General features: G+C 42.8%; 10 protein-coding genes across 11 annotated transcripts; 6 read left to right on the forward strand and 4 right to left on the reverse strand.

Annotated features, from left to right (window-relative positions):
* Positions 1-149: 149 nt before the first annotated feature.
* On the forward strand, positions 150-1,153 carry LOC6562761. Its single transcript, XM_001989035.3, has 3 exons — positions 150-569; positions 635-982; positions 1,043-1,153. Exons 1-3 carry the CDS (start codon positions 354-356, stop codon positions 1,136-1,138), a joined length of 660 nt encoding a protein of 219 aa, XP_001989071.1. The 5' UTR covers positions 150-353; the 3' UTR covers positions 1,139-1,153.
* On the reverse strand, positions 1,129-2,412 carry LOC6562760 (DNA-directed RNA polymerases I and III subunit RPAC1). The gene is made up of 2 exons (XM_001989034.2): positions 2,180-2,412; positions 1,129-2,115 (listed from the first exon to the last, which is right to left on the reverse strand). The coding sequence occupies exons 1-2, from the start codon at positions 2,314-2,316 to the stop codon at positions 1,251-1,253; spliced, it is 1,002 nt and encodes a 333-aa protein (XP_001989070.1). The 5' UTR covers positions 2,317-2,412; the 3' UTR covers positions 1,129-1,250.
* A 521-nt stretch (positions 2,413-2,933) lies between these two features.
* On the forward strand, positions 2,934-4,079 carry LOC6562759 (protein SCO1 homolog, mitochondrial). The gene is made up of 2 exons (XM_001989033.2): positions 2,934-3,461; positions 3,528-4,079. The coding sequence occupies exons 1-2, from the start codon at positions 3,035-3,037 to the stop codon at positions 3,887-3,889; spliced, it is 789 nt and encodes a 262-aa protein (XP_001989069.1). The 5' UTR covers positions 2,934-3,034; the 3' UTR covers positions 3,890-4,079.
* On the forward strand, positions 4,057-5,395 carry LOC6562758 (eukaryotic translation initiation factor 3 subunit I). Its single transcript, XM_001989032.3, has 3 exons — positions 4,057-4,081; positions 4,267-4,756; positions 4,812-5,395. The coding sequence occupies exons 1-3, from the start codon at positions 4,079-4,081 to the stop codon at positions 5,297-5,299; spliced, it is 981 nt and encodes a 326-aa protein (XP_001989068.1). The 5' UTR covers positions 4,057-4,078; the 3' UTR covers positions 5,300-5,395.
* On the reverse strand, positions 5,376-6,155 carry LOC116805351 (DAZ-associated protein 2). Its single transcript, XM_032736720.1, has 3 exons — positions 6,074-6,155; positions 5,947-6,020; positions 5,376-5,872 (listed from the first exon to the last, which is right to left on the reverse strand). The coding sequence occupies exons 1-3, from the start codon at positions 6,135-6,137 to the stop codon at positions 5,498-5,500; spliced, it is 513 nt and encodes a 170-aa protein (XP_032592611.1). The 5' UTR covers positions 6,138-6,155; the 3' UTR covers positions 5,376-5,497.
* An 87-nt stretch (positions 6,156-6,242) lies between these two features.
* Positions 6,243-7,539, forward strand: LOC6561677 (39S ribosomal protein L28, mitochondrial). Its single transcript, XM_001989031.2, has 3 exons — positions 6,243-6,391; positions 6,480-7,294; positions 7,353-7,539. The coding sequence occupies exons 1-3, from the start codon at positions 6,371-6,373 to the stop codon at positions 7,417-7,419; spliced, it is 903 nt and encodes a 300-aa protein (XP_001989067.1). The 5' UTR covers positions 6,243-6,370; the 3' UTR covers positions 7,420-7,539.
* Positions 7,540-8,237: 698 nt separating this feature from the next.
* Positions 8,238-9,993, reverse strand: LOC6561676 (GDP-mannose 4,6 dehydratase). Its single transcript, XM_043214508.1, is given in 4 exon segments — positions 8,238-9,101; positions 9,157-9,211; positions 9,213-9,593; positions 9,744-9,993. Coding segments are annotated over 4 exon segments (1,191 nt in total). The 5' UTR covers positions 9,918-9,993; the 3' UTR covers positions 8,238-8,520.
* Positions 9,994-10,146: 153 nt separating this feature from the next.
* LOC6561675 (sorting nexin-6) lies at positions 10,147-13,109 on the forward strand. 2 transcript variants are annotated; one of them, XM_032736069.1, is made up of 8 exons: positions 10,147-10,258; positions 10,423-10,809; positions 10,900-11,021; positions 11,074-11,518; positions 11,583-11,765; positions 12,468-12,485; positions 12,706-12,815; positions 12,881-13,109. In XM_032736069.1, the coding sequence occupies exons 1-8, from the start codon at positions 10,253-10,255 to the stop codon at positions 12,972-12,974; spliced, it is 1,365 nt and encodes a 454-aa protein (XP_032591960.1). In that variant the 5' UTR covers positions 10,147-10,252; the 3' UTR covers positions 12,975-13,109. The 2 variants fall into 2 exon arrangements, with proteins under 2 accessions (XP_032591960.1, XP_001989065.1); XM_001989029.2 differs by lacking the exon at positions 12,468-12,485.
* Positions 13,110-13,373: 264 nt separating this feature from the next.
* On the forward strand, positions 13,374-14,494 carry LOC6561674. Its single transcript, XM_001989028.2, has 2 exons — positions 13,374-13,737; positions 13,809-14,494. Exons 1-2 carry the CDS (start codon positions 13,519-13,521, stop codon positions 14,460-14,462), a joined length of 873 nt encoding a protein of 290 aa, XP_001989064.1. The 5' UTR covers positions 13,374-13,518; the 3' UTR covers positions 14,463-14,494.
* LOC6561673 (cytidine deaminase) lies at positions 14,458-15,291 on the reverse strand. The gene is made up of 2 exons (XM_001989027.3): positions 15,011-15,291; positions 14,458-14,940 (listed from the first exon to the last, which is right to left on the reverse strand). The coding sequence occupies exons 1-2, from the start codon at positions 15,246-15,248 to the stop codon at positions 14,513-14,515; spliced, it is 666 nt and encodes a 221-aa protein (XP_001989063.1). The 5' UTR covers positions 15,249-15,291; the 3' UTR covers positions 14,458-14,512.
* Between the last annotated feature and the right edge of the window lie 142 nt (positions 15,292-15,433).

Below are 15,433 nucleotides of genomic sequence, written 5' to 3' on the forward strand. Positions count from 1 at the left end.
TGCTAATCGGCAGCCGAGTTTACAGTGTTTACTCCCCACTTAACATGCTCACTTACTGCAAACGACTCAACCTCTGCAACCTTGGACTGCGTGAGTTTTAGTATTTTTTCGGTATTATTTAGTGTATAAGAGAAATGCATTTTATGGTGAAACGCAATATTTGCGTACACGGTCGCACTGCCCTCATAATATTTTGGTCTATTTTTAATTGTAAATACTAGAAGAATTACCAAATAAAATACACCATCGAGGATATGGCGCTCATTATTTAAAATAAAATAACGCAATAAGGGCTAAAACAGCAAATACACAAATTCCAAAGCACACACAAAACTGTCGACGGCAGCAAAGCGATGAGCAAAGTGCGCAGGCTGTACCATCAGAAATATCGGGAAGAATGGGAGAGATGCCCATCGTTTGAAGATTGGCTCTCCCGAGGCGAGGATGGCCTGTCGGCCCACTGTAAAATATGCAATGCGAACGTGTTGGCGCGACTCGCATCTATCAAGCAACACCACTGCACAGCCAAACACCAAAAGGCTCTCCAACTGCATCAAATCGAGGACATGGTAAAGGAAACAAAACAACAATGACAACAATCATATAAAAATAATTTAATTTATTTTTATTTTAGGGCATTCCGGTTATGTTGAAGCAGGAAGCAACGCAAAAGTATATTATTTCATGTAAATCGAAATCGAAATCAAAGCGTCTCAAGACAATTAAAATTGAATCGGTTGAATCATTGGATCCCAATACAAATTCAAATGATTCGATATTGGAGGATTTGTTGGGCAGCGATGATATGGAACAAGAATATATGCAGGTGAGCGAAACGGAAATGGATACAGAAACTAAGCCCGATACGTTTCAAGAGGATAGATATGATGAGATGCAGGACGATAATATAACAGACGAAAATATTATAAGCGAGTTTGATCTGTTTGGCAAGAGCGTGTCCCTACAACTAAACAACATGGAAGTATGTTTCGATTGATCTATTGTTTGAAGAAATATAAATAATAGCGTATTCCCATTTCAGTTGGAGGACGCATTGCTGTGCCAGGAGCGTTTACAGGTAGTCCTCACAGAGTTCAGACTAAAGATACTAAAGCGTAAGGCGAAGCGTCAATTTTAAGCTTGATTTTAATCCGACTTAAATTTATTAACAAATTATACACATTTATATATTATAGTATATATTGACGGCCATTGCCAGCGTACTAAATTACAATAAACGTTTTGTCCTATTATTTCGCCTCGATTTCGTCTATGAAAGCGCGACACTTTTTCTTCAACACTTTGACTGCCTCCAAAAAGATCACCTCGGGCTTCAAGGCGCCCACCGATTCCACACTGAATATATAATGATCGCGGACACGTGCCATGATAACAGCATCGGCGAGTTGTGGATAGCGATAGACATTGCGGCTGCAGCTGTCGTAGCGTGCATCCTTCACATAGGCACATTCGTTTTCATCGATGCCAATGACGCCGGGCGAAAAACAGTTCTGCAACAGGTAGGCATCCTTGCCAGAGACTTCCCTGGTGAGTGTAATCTGTGGCAGCAGGCGATAGAAGGCGGTAGCCACCGGTGAGAACTTGGCATGATCCTTGCCAATGCCCTTGACTGCGATCAGACGGAGATCAAGCTCGTGACCGGGTCTCAGTTGGGCAATGAGTATATCGTCATGGATACAGTTCACGCTGCTCTCACTATAGATTTGTCCCTGTTTGCCCTTGGGCAGCCACTTCAGGTGACCCGAATACACCTTGTGATTCTTGTAGATATCATCGAAATTTGACTGTTCCTTGGTGGCATCCTTGCGTCGTGTGCACTTCACCTTCAGCTCATATTCGAGGGTGTCCTGCTCGCTGCCCTGCTCTGTGCTCTCCTCGGAGCGATAGGCGAAGAGTCGGGGATCGGCACGCAATGGCAACAGGCCCATGCGATGTGCCAGAACCTCGTCTTGTATGATAGATGTGTTGTTGTAAATGTAAACCTTCTCAATGGCCATGCTGGGCACCTCGCTCAGCATCAGACGGCGAAAAGCATTCGCAATCGCCGGATAAACACCAATCAAGTCGAATTCCAAACCGTTTTCCTCATCGTTTCTGCAATTGGCATGGAGACCGTTTCAGAGACTGAACATAATTTTTGTTTAATAAACAATCTTACCGTACAATGACCACTTGCAGTTTGTTTTTGAAAACTTCCATGTTGAAGACCTCGTCAGCCAGGCCATAATCCTTGGGATCCTGTTTGACCCTGTACTCCTCCATGTAAAGCAATGGTTGCTTTTTATCGCCAGGCATTTTAATAGATTTGTAATTCAGCAATACTCCAGAAATAAATTAAAATTAAAACCTATTTCAAGTTTGCCGCACGTGTTTGTTGTCTAAACAATCAGATATGCGCAGATTTTCGATACCAGTTACTGAGTTTCTGTCGTGACTGGCAAAAGTATTTGCTGTGAAAACATATATGCTAATATACCTGCCAATTAGGTTTTAGATATTATTGAAAAATTAACTAAAAATTAATTCATACTATCAGCGAATAATAATACGTGCATATATAAAAATTACTTACACAGTAGTCACTAAAAACCAAAATTGGCCTGAGTTGGCAGCTTTTTGCAGCGCTTGTGAATGGCAACCTTTAGCTCTCTTAACCGGCAAAATTGGTAAAAGCAAAATAAACAAACATGTACACGCAGATCTTCGCTACCCATTACTGAGCTGTTGCTGTGACTAGAAATTTGTTTAGGTTTTTTTTTTGCGACTATATAAAGTCTAATAAGCCAATTAGATTTTAGATATAATGGAAGACAATTCATTAATTTGCACCACCAGCCAAAGAGACAAACGTGTATTAATAAAAATTCGCTTCACAGCGCCTGAAAACCAAAATTGGCCTGAGTTGGCAGTCGCGTTTACAGCGCTGTGAGTGGCAACTCTTAACTCCCTTAACCGGCGAAATTAGTTCTCCAGCAGCTTTTACGTAAAACATTAGTAAAAGCAAAATACAAAAATGTCGCGCACATTGCAACGTTTAGTGGGCAACTGTAGACGCTGGAACCAACTGCAAACGCAGCCAATTCCACGTGTGTTGCAACAACAACAACGTAACTTTGCAGTAAAATCCACAGATCCAACAAAAGGCAAAGGTCCGATTTCATGGAAGAGTTTGGCGGTAATTGGTGTTTTGGGCGCTGGAGGCTTGGGTTTTATGCTGTACGTGAAGAGCGAGAAGGATGAGGCGCTGATGAAGGAACGCAAGCGACAGCTGGGCAAGGCAGCGATTGGTGGACGCTGGGAATTGGTTGATGACAAGGGTCAGGTGCGCAAATCCGAGGACTTTGTGGGCAAATGGCTGCTTATCTACTTTGGCTTCACTCACTGTCCCGACATTTGTCCAGACGAGCTGGAAAAGATGGCGGCAGTCGTTGACGAAGTTGGTTCGTATACATAACACATAATTAGGGAATATCTTAAATAAGAATCAAAATGATTCACTTTCACAGAGAAATCCCCGCAGACACCCGAGGTACAGCCCATATTCATAACTGTCGATCCGGAACGTGACTCCAAGGAGGTGGTCGGCAAATATGTGAAGGAGTTCTCGCCCAAGCTGCTGGGATTGACGGGAACCGTGGATCAAATACGAAATGTCTGCAAAGCATTTCGTGTTTATTTTAGCGCTGGACCCCGCGACTCGGACAACGATTATATTGTCGATCACACAATTATCATGTATCTGGTCAATCCAGATGGTGAATTTGTTGACTATTATGGCCAGAATCGGGACAAGGATCAGTGTGTGTCATCGATTTTGGTCAACATCGCCAAGTGGAATTCAATGAACAAAAAAGGCTGGTTCAGTTAGATTCATGTGTTTTGGGGCTGCCACAAAGTCTGTTGATTCATATTAAAAAAAATTCTATCAAGTTGGCAGTGCTGCTCATAACAACCCAGTCTAAAATTGTATTTGCTCGCTCTTTTTGACGCTGCGTGCTGCGTGGATGTTGCAGAAATTGTTTTGTTTTCTCGCAATAAATATTTAATCAGTTACAAAATGGTGTGTGCACAATATGAAACAGATCAATATAGTTATTAAATATGGTGTTTTTTGGTTGCATTAATCATGCGCATGTTTGGCAAAGCAAAGCCTCTTCTGATTCAGGCAACAACATAACCTAAAAAAGGCGGCTGAGTTTATTTTTATTGCAAATTGCAGTACAATGGTATTGTTTCGTTTTCCAGCGTCCGTTGATGTTGCAAGGTCACGAGCGTTCCATAACGCAAATCAAATACAATCGCGAGGGCGATTTACTCTTCTCCAGCTCCAAGGATCAGAAGCCAAATGTTTGGTATTCACTCAACGGCGAACGTCTGGGAACCTATGATGGACATCAGGGAGCTGTCTGGTGCCTGGATGTGGACTGGGAGAGCAGGAAGCTAATCACTGGTGCCGGTGACATGACCACCAAGCTCTGGGATGTCGAATATGGCACGGTCATTGCCTCCATAGCAACGAAATCCTCGGTACGCACCAGCAACTTCAGTTTCTCGGGCAACCAGGCGGCCTACTCCACGGACAAGGCGATGGGTCAAAACTGTGAACTCTTCATCATCGATGTACGCAACGCAGACTCGACGTTATCCGAACAGGAGCCCACGCTGCGCATACCCATGGTGGAGTCGAAGATCACATCGATGCAGTGGGGCCCACTAGATGAGACCATCATAACAGGTAAGTCAAAAATCTTTATGGAAGTTTTAAATTGAAATGAATTGCTCGATTTTAGGCCATGACAATGGTAACATTGCCATTTGGGATGTACGCAAGGGACAAAAAGTGGTTGACTCTGGTGTGGATCATGCGGCTGGCATCAATGACATGCAGCTGAGCAAGGATGGCACCATGTTCGTGACCGCCTCCAAGGATAACACTGCCAAACTGTTCGATGCCGAGTCGCTGATGTGCTTGAAAACGTACAAGACAGAAAGGCCCGTGAACTCGGCAGCGATTAGTCCCATTTTTGATCATGTGGTGCTTGGCGGTGGTCAGGATGCCATGGAGGTGACCACAACATCAACGAAAGCGGGAAAATTCGATTCACGTTTCTTCCATCTGATCTACGAGGAGGAATTTGCACGTCTCAAGGGTCATTTCGGTCCCATCAACAGTTTGGCCTTCCACCCGGATGGCAAGAGTTACGCCTCGGGCGGTGAAGATGGTTTCGTGCGTGTCCAGTCCTTTGATAGTACATACTTTGAGAACATATTCGAGTAGACGCCCAGCCGGACCGTAGTTGTTAGTAGTTCCCCTCCCACTCGCCATGTTCGTGTGCATAAAAAATTGTCAAATATACGCGAGAACAAGACGAAATATCATCATTTATTAAGTAATCTTTTAAAGCATATATATATGTATAGTATGTATGTATTTATATAATTATTAGTCATTCGAGTAATTGCAAATGCCAATCATTTAACTGGAGAAGAATGAACGTTTCTTTTGCTGCACCACCACTGGCTGCCCTTGCATCGCAGCCAATTGGGCAGCTGTCGGCAAGCAGCCGGGCGGCGGTGGCGGTATGACAACAGCTCCAGTGGATGTGGTACGCAACTCTGCGCGCGAATCAACATTTATAACATGCGAAGCAGCCGTTGCCCCAGCCGATGTGCTCGGTCCTGGAAAACCATATCCCAGTCCAGGATGCAAAGTCGGCAGCTGTTGATGATGCGTCATGCCGTAGTACTGATTGCTGGGCACATGCATTGGCATGCATCCTGGTCCCGGGGGGCACGGTGCATAATTGGTCCGATGTTGTTGGCTCTGTTCGTACGAAGGCGGCGGAGCTCGCTTCATATTCATATGAAAATTGAAATTTATAACCCAAATTTAGATTTAAGTTAGCTGCATTCTTTCATACGAACCATTGAAGCGGCACTATCATATTCAAAGCTGTAAGGTGGCACAGCGCCTGCACTTGGCGCACCTGCTGTTTTTTCTACACATGGGCGGGGATTAATTTAATTGAAGCTGGGTAAAATCATTACCTACCTGAATTTGGTCTCGACATTTCTTTGTGTTTACTGAAATAAATTCGTGATTTGTACGGGCTCATGAGGTTGCCAGCCTGTTGAAAATAATATTGATATTGTTATTAGTGATGCCATTCACACTGCGACGGAACATCGAATCAGCTGTTTGCCAGACGAGAGCAAGACGAACGCGCACCGTTGTTAGCCATATTGAGACAAATATATAGAAAAAACTCAATTCGACAGGACAACAAAATTGATTTGTTACAGAAAAATCGAAATTAAAAACCCAAGATATTGTTGTGCACCTTAGATAATGTCCCACGCAACACCGCAGGTTTGTAGAGCATTCATTTCAAAAGCTTCCGCGTTTCTGTGACGCAATAGTTCAACATTCTGATAAATCATTTTGAACGGTTTCACAGGGCGTTAAACTGTTGAATGGCTTCAAGCGTCCCAATCGGTTCGAGAAGGGTCTCGGCGCCCAGCTGCCGGATGCCTATAAGAAATTCTGGCGCGAATGGAAGCTAACGAAACCAGCTGCGGTGCATTACATACCCAAGGAGAGTGAGTGGGAACGCGACGAGGTCACGCATGCCATCAAACCGGTTCAGAATATACCATTGCCGCTAATCGATACACCGGAATCGCATCACGGCATTTGGGGTGGCGAAGCCGTCATCAAGGGCTTCCAGAAGCGAGCACAGACAAAACGACGAGTTCCCCATTTTTGGGTACCGACTCTGCGCCGCTCGGTGGTGCACAGTCAGGTGCTCAACGAATACATGTCCGTCGTTGTCACCGAACGCACACTGGAGCAGATTCACGAATGCCATGGCTTCGATCATTATCTGCTCAAGAATTTGGCATGTGATTTGCGCTCGGCGCTGGCATTGAAAATCAAGCGAAAGGTTCTCAAGGCACTGCAACAGGGCTGTCCGGCATGGCAGGCGGAGCCGAATCATCAGCAGGATATGCTCAAAGAATACGGTCCGTATCTGGCATCCTATACACCAGATGAGATCGACTGGTATGGCCACACCTACCTCGAAGCCATACGCAAGCTGCAGAATCAATTGCGCGCTGCGGAGCAAGTCCTCCCACATAAGATTGAATTTCGCAGTAAATTAATTGAGCAGTTGCGTGAAGCGGGCATTCCCGAGGCGGGCAAAAAGGAGTCAAAGGGTGTGATTGCCAATGTCGAACACAAAGATGCGGACATTGAGGCATTGACCAAGCTAAGTATTGCTAATGCTTCATCCATATCATTTAAATAACCTCTTATTCGTTGATAACAGTGAATCATCGCCCGCATCTTCGAGCTGGCTATCAAAAATCAATCCGTTTGGCAAGAAGGAAACGTAAAAGATGTTCCGTAACATTGAGCAGTGAGCAACTACTGGTTATGTGTTGAAAATTAAAAACAAAAAAAAAACAATATTAAAACTTGACTGGGAGTCTCCAGTACGTCAAAATGAATTCTTACATAATATTTTGTATGCCCTGGAAAACAGATTGAACGCATTTTCCCACAGAAACTACTCGCTCACTTTTAAAGCTAACTGATGAAATTTGCAATATATCCGTCCTTTCACTGCAGTCGAAAACAATCGGATCGGACCACAATATCAAACACAAAAATCAGGTTTTGATCAAAAGATAAGTACATTTGAAAGATTTTTTATTTACAGAAAATATAACTGCACAGAAGTTGGGAAGAACAGATATATTGCAGATTGAAAAACGTATTTTAATTGATGTTCTGAAATAAAATTAATTTGGTTTTTATTGGATTAAATATGCCGTTAATTAGGGTTTCAGCCGAACTATTTATCTTATCTTACAATCAAAATTAGTGTATATTTTTAGGCCGAACTCAAATTTCGTCACACGCAACTCAATTACAAAGCATACTTTTAGGCTGTACATTATAATCACTAGGAAATATAAACTTTTAAGGCATACTTATAGGGCGAACCATGGTGTTATTCAGTCTCAGAAAAAAGGCTCTAACTCGAACAAATCCTTACAGATTTGCGAGGAATATGATGCGTGAGAGCCAGGAGGACGATCTCTATCTAACTGCATTCAAGGATTATGGAGTCATCCAAGAGCCAAACTCTTGATAAATTGCAGTCGAACGGCGAATGAAAACGAAATACATTTTTTGTTTTTCTTGTGTTACTTTTAACATATTTATTGCATGGTTATATTCGTTTAGTTTTTGGCTAATTACAAATTATTACAAAAAGATAAATATTTAAGGAAACAGCATAGAGAGACATCCACGGTAAGAGTATAAAAAAAAATAGGAATGATTGCAAATCCCGTCGAGAAAACAGTACAGATAAACAACGAACACTTTACATACTTAAGCACTAGATCTATATGTAATAATATATAAATGAAACTCTGGTGCAGAGCTTTGTGCCAATTGAATCCAGGTCGAGGTGTGTACACATCCCACTATGCAATGGGATTCTTTTTCATCAGCTCGATGTCGGCGTTCATCATATCGCTGACCAGCTGCTGGAAACTAACCTTTGGCGTCCAGTTCAACTCCCGCTTAGCCTTGGAGGCATCACCCTGCAGCAGATCCACCTCCGTGGGCCGAAAATACTTTGGATTAATGCGCACACGCACAATATCGGTGTTGCGCTCCATGCCCACCTCCTCGACACCCTTGCCACACCACGTTATCTCGCGTCCAATATGCTTGAACGCAGCCTCAACAAATTCGCGCACGCTGTGCGTTTCCCCAGTGGCAATGACATAATCCGATGGCTCATCCCGTTGCAGCATCATCCACATAGCCTCCACATAATCGCTGGCATGGCCCCAATCTCGCTTCGAGTCCAAATTGCCCAGCTCAAAATATTCCATTTGATTGAGCAGTATCTTAGCCACAGATCGCGTTATCTTGCGTGTCACAAAATTCTCGCCACGTCGCGGACTCTCGTGATTGAAGAGTATGCCATTGCAGGCAAACATGTCGTACGCCTCCCGATAATTGATCACAATCCAAAACCCGTACATCTTGGCGCAGGCTATTCATTTTTTGAGAGTTAGTTAATAGATATTAATTGGGTTTAATCAGCTTACCATAAGGGGAGCGAGGATAAAATGGGGTCTGCTCATTTTGAGGTGTCTCCACCACCCTTGCCATACAGCTCCGACGTGGATGCCTGATAGAATTTAACGGATTTCTCCATGCCGCAGGTTCGTATGGCATCCAGAATCCGCAGTGTACCAACGGCATCCACCTCCGCCGTATATTCACTCAAATCAAATGAGACTTTCACATGCGATTGTGCAGCAAGATTGTAGATTTCCGTTGGCTTCACCATATTGATAATCTTCACCAGACTGCTACTGTCCGTCATATCGCCATAATGCAATTTCATACGTCCGCCCTTGTGCGCCTTTGGATCTGCGTACAGATGCTCAATGCGTGTCGTATTAAAGGTGCTCGCACGCCGGATAATCCCGTGCACCGTATAGTTCTTCTTCAGCAGAAACTCCGCCAGATATGAGCCATCCTGCAAGCAGCATAAGAAATTATTAAGGAAACAATACACGTAAGCATTTACGGCTAAATAAAAAGCAACGTAGCAGCGTAAGACAGAGTTTAATCAATCCGTGACTCATTGTTATTAATTACCCGTTGCTTGTAACTGATAAGCCCTTACCTGTCCCGTTATGCCGGTTATCAGCGCCACCTTGTCACGAGCGTTGGCTGCATCTGTTTCAGCTGCACCGCTGAAGCCGGTCGCTGTGCCATTCAAATCCTTGCTGTTGTGATTGTTGTTCATGAGACGCGCTTGTTTACTGCCGGTGGCCTCATCACTGCTGGTGTTGGACATGGTATTGACGCAGCTGTATCTTTTTTCTTTCTGTTTCTTTCGTTTTATCAGGGTGCAGGTTTAGTATAAACAATTTTTTCTTTATCTACAGCGGCAAATGTTGCCACCCGCATCAAAGATTGCTACAATTTACAAGGTAACGTAAAGAAGTTCCAGATTAAAATTTCGCTAAGAAATCTTTGACGTCACAAATCACTTATAACTTGCTCTCTGAGAACTCAAAAGGTAAATTCAAGAAATCTGGCAGCGCTGGTAAATTCGACGGAACCGACGTACACAAACGCAAGCCAGTTATTAAATTGAATTTATTTATACTCTTAAAATCACTATACAAAATGATGGTAAGTAAAAAAAGAAAAATACTTTAGCTACTATAAGCCAGCTAAATTGCAATAAACAAAGCACTATTGCCGTTGAGGGGTGGAGTCACAAAGAACTGCTTATCAGTTAAATGGGCGTAATTACAATGTGTATATTCATTTCATTGCTTTCGCTTGCAATTAAGGACGGTATGGATGAGTCAAACATATTGAGTAGTCCCGCGGCCAGCAATGGTGCGACAATGGAAAATTCATCACCAAATCCATTAGCGCCGCAAGCGACAACAATGACAACGGCAACAACAACAACGACTACAAATGGCAGCGGAGCTGCAACTTCACCGGATAGTTCGTCGTCGGCACCAGTGACACCTGCTGCTCTCGGCGAGAATGCGCTGCATGTGGAGATCTCCGATGCGCTGAGCGAGAAGGAGAAAGTCAAGTTCACCGTACACACACGCACCACACTGCCGGGCTTCTCCAAAAAGGATAGCAATGTGGTGCGCCAGCATGAGGAATTTGTTTGGCTGCACGATCGCATCGAGGAACAGGATGACTATGCGGGCTATATTGTAAGTTCGTTATCGACGGAAAAAATAAGTAGATTCAGACTGTTATTTAATTCCCAAGTCAACCCCTATAATCATTTACATTTCCGACAGATTCCGCCCTGTCCGCCACGACCGGATTTCGACGCGTCGCGTGAGAAGTTGCAGCGTTTGGGCGAAGGAGAGGGCAACATGACCAAAGAGGAGTTCAAGAAAATGAAATCAGAATTGGAGGCGTAAGTTTGTGCCTTAAAACCTTAGTCCATTTTAACATAATTAAACATGCAGTGACTACCTGGCCACGTTCAAGAAGACAGTTGCCATGCATGAAGTATTTTTGCGTCGTTTGGCCAGTCATCCAGTATTTCGCCTGGATCAGCACTTGAAGGTATTCCTGGAGTATGATCAGGATCTGTGCGCCAAGCCGCGCAAGAAGATGGCCATCTTTGGGGTTTTTGTGAAGTCGCTTGGCAAAACCACCGATGAAATTTTACTAAGCGCTACCGTGCGCGATGTGAATGATTTCTTTGAGAATGAGTTGCAGTTTCTTACCGAGTATCATGGACATTTGCGCGAGGCCGCATCGCGCACTGAGAAAATGACACTTCGTCATAAGGATGTGGGTGATTCCCATCAAAAGATATCGAATGCTTTGACACAGCTCTCCACAACAGAAAAGGGCAACATGGAATCTTTTATCTCCAAGGCAGCCGAAGTCTTTGAACGCATTAAGGTAAGCAATTGAATTTCATTCAATTTGTATTCCTTTTAAATGTGTTGCAATTCTTATTTTTAAGAACTTGGAGAAACGTGTTGCTAGCGATCAGGATCTGAAGCTGGGCGACACTCTGCGCTATTATCAGCGTGATAGCGATGCGGCCAAGGCTCTGCTCATTCGACGCCTACGTTGTCTGGCCTCGTACGAGACAGCCAATCGGAATTTGGAGAAAGCCCGTTCCAAGAACAAGGATGTGCATGCGGTAAATCTTGTTAGAGAGCAGCATTTTTTAAAATTTCAAATCTTGTTTCTTATGCTCACCGTGCTTGGCAGCAATTCTCAAATAATACCCTAGCAGACAACAACTCAACTTGTACTTGTAGTAGAATGTAGTCGCTCATGTTTATGTAAATTAAGTTTAGGGAATTGTGTTATGTCCTTGTTTATCCGATAAGTTACATAACACTCTCTTATATGTCTTCAAACTATAGATGAAATATGACTTCGGATCTATAGTTGATAGTTCTTGTATAGATTATTCAATCAGAACTAAAAAAATAGATATATCCTTTTAATTTTAATTACAATATTTAAACGCTTTGAGAACTCAGATTTATTAACCATTTCCTTTTTATTTTTATTTATCAAATCAACACATATATTAGCATCTGTCAGTTGTCTGTCAGGATATCAAAGCTTCGGTCTACCGAGCATATTTATTCTTTTTCTTTGTGGAAAAAAACACCAACTAATGTGGCAGCTCTAAAAGTGACGTCGTTTTTTCTCTAAATATTTTTTTCTGGCATTTTTGATTTGTTAAACACTTTGTTATTGTTAAATTTCAACGAATTCACCACTTCACATTGCTCTTTTTCTCTTGCATTTCTCTCTCTTCTCTTGTGTGTATTTCTCTCTCTCAATCTCAATCTCTCTGTGCGTGTGGTTGTTTTCCATTCTGCTGCAGCCATTGGAGGTGCAAGAGGTATTTTGCATTTATCGTTAACATACCAATATTCTAGTGTCGCGTAATTCTAATCCCAAAACTTGTAAGACACCATCACATAGTTTATTTTGCTCTTCGCAGTTGCCGCATGTTATTTTAAAAGCAACTCAAAAAAAAAAATCACAACTTTTAGCATGCTTTTTGCTGTGTCTTAACTTTGTTATAGACAGTATCTAATAGTTATACTCTTCCCATGCAGGCCGAAACAGCTCAAGCGGAGGCGTGTGAGAAGTTCGAGTCGATGTCTGCTTGTGGCAAGGAGGAGCTGATGGGTTTCCGTAATCGACGTGTGGCTGCCTTTAAAAAGAGGTATTTCACACAACAATCACCAACTTAAACTCAAATTTACATAATACGACTCTTTTATTTTGCAGTCTTGTTGAGTTATCCGATCTGGAGATCAAGCATGCCAAAAACCAATACGATTATTTGCGTCAATCCCTGTTGGCTCTAAAGGAAATTGCCTGAGAAACGGAGGGCTTGGCATTGACATCATCATTATCTGCACATTGTTTACATACCCATTTAGCCAAGGCGCCCAAGGAGTAAATCAATTGGTTTTTTGCTAAGCAAACAGTTTTATTATCTCTTATTATCTATACATATAAATATAAATATATATATATATATATATATTTAAATGCATATGCATATACGTATACATATATGGCATATGTTAAAGATCTATATTATCGCATTGCATGTATTACTGAATATGATTTTGTTTGTGAAACAAATTCGCTTTTATAACGAGCATTCCTCAATAAACTTTATCATTGTATGAGCATTAAATTCTGAAAATAAAACTATAAACAAACAATCTATGTAACAACTGTCGATTCTCGGTTTTCTTTTAATAATAATGTTTGGAAGTCGTATCCAGGACAACCAACCAACAAAAAGGAAACAAGCTAAAAAATTTCTAATACCACATTGAAATTTTCTATACATAATTAAATATATATATATATATTTATTGGATATATATTTCGGATTTAGTTTTGTGCAAATCATGGATGATTTTGGTTGTTTCGACGCCAAGCAGCCGGCTAGTGATAAAGTGCCAGATTGGCGCACATCCACCTATCGCGGACATCGTCACATTACGGACACTCGACTGGGCAGCAAGTTGAGCGCACCAGCCGAGTACACCAACAAGGGCATCTATGTCCGGGATCCACTGCTGCATGACAAACAGCTCACCGAAATGGGCGCCAATTACACATGGAAGGTGAACCAACAGTTGCCGCCAGCCAATCAATAAGTATAATTTTAACTTAATTGTTATTCTTGTGTCTGTAGTATGGTGATCCGAATGCTTTGCGCAATCCATCGCTGAACATGAAGACGCAGTTCATGAAGTCCTTCGAGGAGTGTAAACTGCGTTTTGTGAAGAGAAAAATTAAGCCAATGACTAGCGTGTCGCAGGACACATTTACATTCGTTGAGCTGCCCTATCAGGCGGAACCGTTGCCCATGCATATGCCCACACCCGTTGAGGCCACCAAAGTACTCATTGATCGTTCGATACCCAGCTCATATACGAAATATTTGGATCCCGGAGCGACCACTTACAACCTGTCATATATAAACATATCGCCAAATGATCGCATTGCAGCCCACGATAATATTACGTATTGGAATTGGTCAGAGCATTGTCCGGCCGTTAAGCATGTGGCTCGGGTTCCCGACGAGACCATGTGCGACACGGCTAATGCCCATGATTGCCCCAAGCGACGCTTGGAGTACCGCAATCAGGTGAAACACGTGCCGCACACGGGTCTTGGCACTGAGGTGCGCGACAACTATGTGAATCCCAAGCTGAACAAGGAGTATATCGAGTACGATATAACCGATGTGAAACCGATTCTCGTCTCGGAGTCGGTGACGCCCTTTGCCCAACTCAGCGAGTACAATGTGTATGGCTCCGGCAGCCCAGTTCTTAAATATGTTTAAATGAATATATAGAATTTTATTTGCGAAACATATACGAAAGTTCTTTTCTTCTAATATACCAAAAAGGAGTGCGGCAACAAATGATAGATGGATGTGACAAGCACTTCGGCATCGTCTTCAAATGCGGGCAGCTGTTCACTGATCTCGGGCGCCCGTGCTATATAGATGGGTATATCCATTTTAGCGAACTCGTGTATGAACTGCCGGCAGACGCCGCATGGGGTCGCATATCCAGACGGATGATAGGCAACCACAGCACCCGCATTGAATACCCGACAGCCTTCGCTGACGCCCTTGACAAGGGCTGTGCGCTCGGCACAACAGCCGGCCGTGAAGGCGACACTCTCAACGTTGCAGCCCGTAAAGACCCGGCCATTTTTTGAGCGAAATGCGGCACCAACCTTGCAATTGCTATATGGCGCATAGGCGTTGCATCGGGCATTCAACGCATCCTCCAACAATTCCCGTCCGCAGTTATCTGTGGTTAATTCATCGTAGCCGTATCAATACCTAGATTAGATTAATCCCTAATTCGCTCCTAAGCTTACCCAGTTGACAGAAACTGATGGTGTATTCGTGTAGCTTTATCGGATGTGGTATCATCTGTGATTCGCAGACGGGATGTCCAAATTTCTGCGGCTGACGCTTGTCCAGCTCACGCTGCAATTCCTTCAGCTGTTCCATATAATTGTTTAGTCTCTTGCATGTCCTGCGCCTTTGCAGCTCTTTATGCAGCCCATCCAGACGTTTCATGCACTTTTTCAGTTCCTTGCGCTTCTGTGACATACTTGTTGATTTTTATTTTACTTCAATTTTAGTAATTTTTCCACTCGCCTAGTCAAAAGCAAATATATATATACATAATATATATATACATATATATATCAATAAAAATAATACTTCAATTATGACATTTTATTAGCAGTAAGCTTCCGCTTGCTGAGGTCATTTCTAAATAAATACATCAGATT

This window comes from Drosophila grimshawi, unplaced genomic scaffold, assembly GCF_018153295.1.
Source record: "Drosophila grimshawi isolate 15287-2541.00 unplaced genomic scaffold, ASM1815329v1 contig_1377, whole genome shotgun sequence".
Classification (NCBI taxonomy): domain Eukaryota; kingdom Metazoa; phylum Arthropoda; class Insecta; order Diptera; family Drosophilidae; genus Drosophila; species Drosophila grimshawi.